The 9,080-nt window shown below is 39.2% G+C and overlaps 1 protein-coding gene across 1 annotated transcript in view; it reads right to left on the bottom strand.

Moving 5' to 3' along the window:
- The window catches only part of smad4 (SMAD family member 4), a 108,015-nt gene that overhangs the window by 54,174 nt on the left and 44,761 nt on the right, over nucleotides 1–9,080 (bottom strand). The window contains exons 4-5 of the mRNA XM_043720472.1: nucleotides 7,026–7,055; nucleotides 5,586–5,816 (exon numbers count right to left, since the gene is read on the bottom strand). Of these exons, the coding sequence (XP_043576407.1) occupies nucleotides 5,586–5,816; nucleotides 7,026–7,055 (261 nt within the window). The remainder of the gene's footprint in view (nucleotides 1–5,585; nucleotides 5,817–7,025; nucleotides 7,056–9,080) is intronic.

Below are 9,080 nucleotides of genomic sequence, written 5' to 3'. Positions count from 1 at the left end.
TTTAGCACGAAATTATAAATTTCAGCCAATGTTCCAGTCTCTGATATCACAATCCTTCAATAAGGCCTACCCCATTGGCATAATCAGACATACCAGAGATAGCAGCAAAATGAGGAGGGACTGGTCCTGGGAATCACCACACTGACCTATGCCATGCTGTCATTGGGTCCAGAGTTAAAGATGGCAAATATAAATATTATCACCTACTATGCAAAATTGGTAATACATCATGTTGAATATCAACTGGACAAACTAAAGGTAGCAATAGCTTAATGCAGGGAGCTTCAATGTCAATCAAGTTTAATTAGTAACCTAATTGTGCGTAAACATTTATCAAATAGTGATCATGCACATTATGAGTCAAATATAACATTTAGAACAAAGAAAATTTGCAGCCCAGGAACAGGACCTTCGGCCCTCCAATACTGAGTCGTTCCAAATATACTGTCTAAACCCAATTCCTAAGCATCTGTATCCCTCTGCTCCCCACATACTCCTGCATCTGTCCAGACGCACCTTAAATGAATCTACTGTGCCTCCACTGGCACCTCCAGGCACTGATCACCCTCTGTGTAAAGTACTTTCTGCGTGTATCCCCCTTAAACCTTTCTCCTCTCACCTTGAACGCATGACCTCTCATTATTGAATCCCTCACCCGAAGAAAATGTTTATCTCTATCCACCCTGTCTATACCCTTTATGATTTTGTAAACCTCAATCAGATCCCCCTTCAATCTCCTTTTTGCTAATGAAAACAATCCTAACCTACTCAACCTCTCTTCATAGTGAGCACCTTCCATACCAGGCAACAGCCTCGTAAACCTTCTCTGCACCCTCTCCAAAGCGTCCACATCCTTTTGCTAATATGGTAACCAGAACTGTACATAGTATTCGAAATGCAGCCGAACCGAAGTCTTGTACAATCTTAACATGACCTGCCAGCTCTTATACTCAATACCCCGTCCAATGAAGGCAAGCATACCATATGCCTTCTGGACCACACTATCCACCTTTGCAGCCACCTTCAGCATACAATGGACCTGCACTCCCAAATCTCTCCGCTCATTAACTTTTCCCAAGGCTCCTCTGTTTACAGTATAGTTTGCTTTAGAATTAGACTTTCCAAAATGCATCACCTCACATTTGCCCAGATGGAACTCCATCTACCACTTCTCCACCCAACTCTCCAGTCTATCTATATTCTCCTGTATTCTCTGACAGTCTTATGCTTTCTGCTACTCCACCAATCTTCGTGTCATTTGAAAACTTAATGATCAGATCAACATTTCTTCTTCCAGATCATTTATGTATATCACAAATAACAGTGGCCCCAGCACTGATCCCTGAGGAACACCACTGGTCACCTTTCTCCATTTTCGAGAAACTCCCTTCAACTACAACTCTCCGTCTCCTGTTGCTCAACCAGTTGTTCATCCACCGAGCTAGAACACCCTGCACACAATGTGACTTCACTTTCACCATTAGTTTACCATGGGGAACCTTATTCAATGCCTTACAAAAGTCCATATATATAATATCTACAGTCCTTCCTTCATCTATCAACTTGGTCACTTCCTCAAAGAACTCTTAAGTTGACAAGGCACGATCTCCCCCACACAAAACCATGTTGCCTATCACTGATACGCCCATTCTTTTCCAAATACAAGTAGATTTTATCCCTCAGTAACTTCTCCGGCAACTTTCCCACCACTGACGTCAGGCTCACTGGTCTGTAGTTACCTGGAATACCCCTACTACCTTTCTTGTACTTTGAGCAATCCTGCAGTCCTCCAGCACTTCACCTATGTTTAAAGATACTACAAGGATATCTGTCAGCTATTTCCTCTCTTGCCTCCTTCAGCAACCTGGGATAGATCCCATCTGGTCCTGGGCATTTGGCCAACTTAATTTCCTTTAGCCTATCCAACACATCGTCCCTCCTTATGTCAATGTGATCCAGAATAATAAAACTTTTATCTCTAATCGCAACATTCATCATGTCCTTCTCCTCAGTGAACACTGATGCAAAGTAATCACGGAGAATCTCACCCATTTTCTCAGGTTAGACACACAACTTTCCTTCCTTACCCTTTAGCGGACCAACGTTTTTCTTTAGTTACCTCTTGCTTCTTATATATGAAAAAAAGACCTTGGGATTCTCCTTAATTCTGCTCACTAAAGTTATTTCATGACCCCTTTTACCCTGCTTGGTCCTACTCTCCAAGGCCCGTTCTATTCTTAGCTGCCTGGACCTTATGTACGCTTCCCTTTTCCTCTTGGCTAGTCACACGATTTCTCCTGTTATCCATGGTTCACGAATCTTGCCTTATCCCTTGTTTTCAAAGGGACATGTCTATCCTGAACTATCTTTGAAGGCCGCCCACATATCAAATGTGGACTTCCCTTCAAATAGCTGCTCCCAAGCTACATTTCCCAGCTCCTGCTGAATTTTGATATAATTGGCCTTGGCCCAGTTTAGTACTCTTCCCTTAGGACCACTCATTTTTGTCTACGAGTATTCTAAAACTTACAGAATTGTTGTCACTGTTTCCAAAGAAATCCCCCACTGCAACTTCTACCACCTGGTCTGGCTCATTCCCCAACACCAGGTCCAATAAGCCCCTTCCCTTGTTGGACTATTGACATACTGACATATTGACATACTTCAATTTGGAAGTAAAAACCTTGAATCAGTTACTTACTAGAGTTTTAAATTTAGGTAAGGCCAACTTTAATGAGATCAGACAGAGACTGTCCACAGAAAACTAGGAAAATATGCTAATGGTTAAAACAATAGAAGAATTGTGGAGGATGTCGAAAGAAACAGTGAACACAATACAAAACTAGTTTGCAGCCCTGAGAAGCTCCATTTCACAGAGAAAAAAAAAGTGCCATTGATAACTAAAGAGATAAGTGAGAATAAAACTAAAAGATAAAGCTTACAAAATGCGAAAACTTGCCAAATGGGCAAGATATAAAGACCAGCAAATGGCCATAAAACAGTTTATTAGAGCTCCTAAAAAGGGTTATGAAGGGAATCTTGTCAGGGACACCAAAACCAATGAGATATTTTACAGTGACAAAGGGAAACTGGGCACCCAAGAGCAATACGACATTTAACTTAGTGAAAAACAAATGGAACTGAAAGCAAATTACTAACAAGGCTAGAAAATTGGTTGAGAGGAAGGCAACAGAAAGTAGTGATAATCAGTAGGTCTTCAAATTGGCAGGATGTGACCAGTGGTGTCTCACAAGGATCTGTGTGATAGCCTTAATTATTCCCATTATTAACAACTTGGATAATAGCATACAAAGTCATGAAAGTTGGAGGAACAGTACTTCATTTTTCATTCAGTTAAGCTCTTGCTGTCAGGACTGAACATCTGAGTTCAACAACTTCAAACACCGTTCTCGATGTTGATTATACCTGCTTTCAACAGAGCTGACCAATGTTTTACTAAGCATACCCACCATTAACATCTACTCTGAAACTTAATCACTCTTCTATTACCATGAGCAATTCCACTTTGTATTTTGCTCCTCACCAGCTGTTTCTACTTCCTTACTCTTTTTCCACCATTTTCTCTTCCTTACTCTTTATCAAAGCATAAATAGTATTATTTTCCAGTTCCATTCAGTCATGAAGAATTCATATTAAACTTCAAACATAAACTGTTTGGCTTTCCACAGATGCTGCCAGACCTGAGTTTCTCCAGTACATTTTTTATTCCACATTTCTTTTGTTTTGAAATAAAAAGCAACATTCTAGTCACTTTCTTAATCATTTGCTATACCTGCATAATTTCCTGTGATTCATGCATCAGGAAGCCCCTCTCCAATCACTCTGCACTAAGTTCTACAATCTCGCTCCATTTAATAAGCATACTACATACTTTTCAGTCAAACAGACAAGTTTTATTTAATCATGTAAAACCCATCTCATCCAAACTTTTGCACACTCACTTAATCAGTAGATATTCTCTTTATCTATGAATACATGGAAAGGAATCTTTGATATTGTGATAGTTAACAAAGGGGTTAGCATTCCAGGGATTCTTTTTCATATTCTTTCATGGGATATGGAAGTTGCTGACGAAGCCAGTGCGCATCATCAATTCCAAATTTCTCATGAACCAATTTGATTACTAGGTCATTTCACAGGCAGCCACTTTACTGTGGATTTGGACTCACATGTAGGCCAGATCAGGTAATGATGTCAAATTTCCCTCCAGATTGTTTTTATGACCATTGATGACAGTTTCATAGTCAATAATGTCAATACTAGCTTTCATTTCCAAATTCCATTAAGTTCCACCAATGAGTGGAATTTGAATCCATGTCCCCAAAGTTTTAGCCTAGGATCTGGATTATTAAAACACTTTGACTTATTCACATAGAGAATTGTGCAACTGTTACACAAACATCCCTAATTCAATGGCATGGAAAAATCTGTTGCAGTGCAACCCACTCAGTTTATTGCCAGACGGTAAAGGAAACTCTTCCATTGTATGAATCTTGAAAAAAAATCATTTGTAGGCTTTCTCTACAAATGTTGATTGCTCTGCTGAGTCTTTTCTCAATTTTCTACTAGATTGCCAGGATTTTATTTGCTTTCTGAGTCCATCTGAAGCATTTAAAGAACATTTTCCAATGAACCTGTTCAAAGACACAGTGCAACAAGTTTCCTCTTTAGACTTGAACCTGGGCCTCTTGACCTAGAGGTAAGGACACAACTGCACCACAACAGCCCTAAAGAATACAAATAGGTACTAAGTTCCAAAACAATGAACAAAAAGTATTTCATTCACAAATGAATTGAAACAGTGAAAAGATACACCTCAAAAGGTTCCTTAATGCACCAGTTAATTTACCCAATCAATAAATTAGTCAAACAAGCCAAAGTGGTCCAAATTAGATTTCCAGAGGTGTTCTTGCCTCATGTCATATGATCATGCTTCAGTTCAGCAGATAATAAAGGAACATGTTTCAATGCATGTTCTGACTTTCAGATGAGATGTTAAACAGAGGTTTGACCTACCTATTCAGTGATCTCAGCAGATGTCAAAGAACTATTGCATATGCCAGTGTAGATATACTACTACAGGCAAAATGTTAATATTAGTAAATTAACATTGCTTATATTTCTCCAGAATTCAGTTTCAGAATGAACTAAATCTCATTATCAATGTGTAGATTGGAAACCAATTATGCTTTGCACTATTTTGTACAAAACTGAGCCAACACCTAAACTAACTTGTACAAGTTGGTTAAAATCTGCTCCAACGCCCTTGTTAAAAGCAACACATGATTGGATTCATTCAACTTCCAAGAAGTAAAAGCTTCTGGATCAGAGCTACCAGTGGACTTCCAGAAATTAAACAAACAGTCTCAAAGCTTCAAAGATAAATCACCATTTAAACAAGTTCTGCCTAAGTCTTTTAGCACTGAAATTTCAAATGAAATACACAACAATAAAGGATAACTAAAAATTTACAACGAAACAGTTATTCAATGTAAGATAACTTCCTTTTTTCACAATATATGTCAAGCATATTTTCATTAATCCCAAATCATAATTCCACTTACTTGTGGTAGCAACAGGAATGCTAGGAAAATTGGTAGTGCTGGGAGTACTGGGCTCCGCTGGTGTTAACAAGGCTGGTCCACTGTAGGTTTCAGCTGATTGCCTGGTGCTAGGTGGATGTTGGATTGTCTGTAAAGAATGTCCTTCACTGTTCAACAGAGACTGTTGTCCTTCAACTTGCCCATATTCATTCACAAATTCATCTTTTACTAAAAGGTTTGAAGGAGCTGGAACTAATTTGAAAATGAAGATGTTAATAAGCATTTATGAAAGATGACAGTTCATCATCAATTTTCAAAAAGGTCTTTCATGCCAATCACCACTCAGTAATATAACAGTGAGAGAACAGACAGCTGTGTAAAGCTACTTACAGCTCTTTCCCAAAATTATTCTAACCAGACACTTGAAATTGCATTAAAAACACGGTTAGCTTTCACGCACACAGTTGTTTCCTCCTGCCATGCTAAATATCTACTCTGCACTTACAGACTGCTTTCTGCAGGTAAGTGCTTCCCAGCACAATGGCTCAAGACTTCATGTGACCTTGGAGCGAAAATATTTGGGGTCACGCAAGTGGGAAGTATTAAGCATGCCTTATGCTTCCATCCTTTTTCCACCATCTTTATTGTGGAGGGAGTTGATGAAAAGGAGAGGTTAATCCAAAAGAAAAGCGATATGTTCATAATCATTTTGCGGCAGCAGTCATTGGGCCTCAGAAGCCCATTAGGCCTCTTCCACTGACAGGAAGCATCGCACACAAATCAGTTGAAGCTTCACAGCAGCAGGTCACCCTCGGAGTTCATGGCTCAAGTGGAGATCCAATTTGGGAAGTTCTGGTTTAGTCATAACACAGGTTTATATTTCACTAAGTTATTACAGTGTATCAATTAAATTAGAAAGTTAAAATGTTTCAGTTTGATAGCAATTCATGAGACCAAATGTTCTGATCTCATGCACCTTCAGAGTGCTTCCAGGTGGTTGGGGAATTGACTAGGAATACTTCTTTAATGAGTTCTCCTTGGTTAAGAGTATCACCTCAGATTCTCATCAACTTCCTTTGACCTTTCAGGGAATTTCCACAAAACACGCTTCAGAAGGAAAGCTTAATTAAACCCAAACAAACTCTTTTACCTTTAAAATAGGATATCTTTATTTGTACGCATTAGCAATGAGAACAATACAAACATTTTTAAAACAGAATCACACTTGAGCAAATTGAGCAGTACACTGCAACAAATCCAACACTACGTGTATAACATGTCATTACATCCTCATTGAAAGAATATATACTGAAAATCCCAACAGTCTAAACTTAACTTGAACTCATGCAGTCAAGAAATATGAAAGAAAAATAAAGTGATGAAATCCAGAGGATGCAGCAAATTCTAGTCGTAGCACGCTACTAGATTGACCCATAAACAAATTGGTGATGAGCTTCTTACCTGAACTTTGCAGCGTCAATCCTGATAGATCTTTATTTTAAAAAAAAAGTAAGTTATTAGTTTTGGTTTATCCAACTTTGTAACACTCAAAGTTTGAATGCTTCAGTACTGTAATTATACTTTTCTAGGAACAAAATAAATAATGTAATTCAAATCTACAACACTGACTGATACCAGTAATGCACTGAAATCCACTCACCCTATGGGGTCCTTGGCAAACTGCAGAGACAGGTACCCAGGATGAAGTGGAGATCAGTGATACCACAACAAACAGCACACAATTGTAATGCAATTGTGCCTTGACTTAAATTGTGAAAAATATATTCTATTAATTTCTTAACCAACAAGCTAGATTTCACTATCAATAAAATCTAGCATTTCGTCACTGCGTACTTACACAAGTCTGAGAATATTACAATGCTGTTTAATATTTCTCTCTCACTACTTGAAGGAACAAATGCAAACTAAATTGCTGTGGCCATTATTTAATGTAATACAACAATATTCAAACTGCAGCACTTGAGTAACATAGAATTATCCCTTGAAGTCAAGCTAAATTGCTCCTACTTATACTTTTACTCTTGGGTTTTTGGCTCATCTTGGCTTGGGTTTGTTTATTTATAATCTTCTCTTTGGCAGCTATAACTAGAATCAGAATAGCAAGGTCTGTCAGCATTAAAACTTTGAGACGTCAAACTATGTAACCTACATTTCAACGTTATATGCAGTTCTCAAACTGCATGGTTCACATCTAAGTTGAAGATGACAAAAAACTTTGAATAATTCAGCTTAACTGGAGGTGTCATTGTATGCACGCTGGCTGTATTCAAACAGCAGTAAAAGTAGACAAAGGTAGATTACACCCCAATTTTCTACTGAAGGTTAGATAGTTTATTCTAGTAACACTGCTTATTAAAATGTTCTTAAAAAAACATCGTAACAAACTAGCGATTGCATGATGACTCAGTAGCCATCCCTCTCCTAACCCATCCACAACAGTTCATTATTAAATCATAGATCATTATTTTCAATGTCAGAATAAGCCAAAGATTTGAGTAGTAAACCATACAGCAAACTCGAGAAACCAAAGAATAATTCCACCGTGAACGGTCATTGATACATTTCATAAAGTCTTCAGAGTCACAAAGCACGGAAATAGATCCTTCAGTCCAACCAGTCCATGCCAAACATAACCCCAAACTAAACTAGTCCTGGCCCAAATCCATTCAAATTATTCCAATTCATGTACTTATCCAAATGTCTTTTAAACATTGTAATTGTACCCACATCCACTATTTCCTCAGGAAGTTCATTCCACAGAGTCATTGAGGTGTACAGCACAGAAAAAAAGACCCTTCGGTCTAACTCGCCTATGCCAACCAGATATCCCAACACAACCTCGTCCTACCTGCCAGCATCCTCCAAAGCCTTCCTATTCATATACCCATCCAAATGCCCTTCAAATGTTGCAATTGTACTAGCCTCCACCACTCCCTCTGGCAGCTCATTCCATATACATACTACTCTGTGAAAATGCTGTCTCTTAGGTGTCTTTTATATCTTTCCCCTCTCACCCAAACCCTATGCCCTCTAGTTCTGGACTCCCCGACCCCAGGGAAAAGACTATGCCTATTTGCCCCATCCATGCCCCTCAATTTTGTAAACCTCTATATGTTCACCCCCCCAGCCTCCAAAGCTCCAGGAAAACAGCCCCAGCCTGTTCAGCCTCTCTTTATAGCTCAAATCCTCCAACCCTGGCAACATCCTTGTCAATCTTTTCTGAACCCTGTCAAGTTTCACAACATCTTTCCGATAGGAAGGAGACCAGAAGTGCACGCAATATTCCAACAGTGGCCTAACCGATGTCCTGTACAGCCACAACATGTCCTGTACAGCCGCAACCAGAACTAGTCTAGTTCTGGACTCCCCGACCCCAGGGAAAAGACTTTGTCTATTTATCCTATCCATGCCCCTCATAATTTTGTAAACCTCTAGGTCACCCCTCAGACTCCGATGCTCCAGGGAAAACAGCCCCAGCCTGTTCAGCCTCCCCCT

Source organism: Chiloscyllium plagiosum, chromosome 1, assembly GCF_004010195.1.
Source record: "Chiloscyllium plagiosum isolate BGI_BamShark_2017 chromosome 1, ASM401019v2, whole genome shotgun sequence".
In the NCBI taxonomy this organism is placed as follows: Eukaryota; Metazoa; Chordata; class Chondrichthyes; order Orectolobiformes; family Hemiscylliidae; genus Chiloscyllium; species Chiloscyllium plagiosum.
The sequence above is the reverse complement of the archived record's forward strand: the minus strand, read 5'-3'. Positions and strand labels throughout refer to the sequence as shown.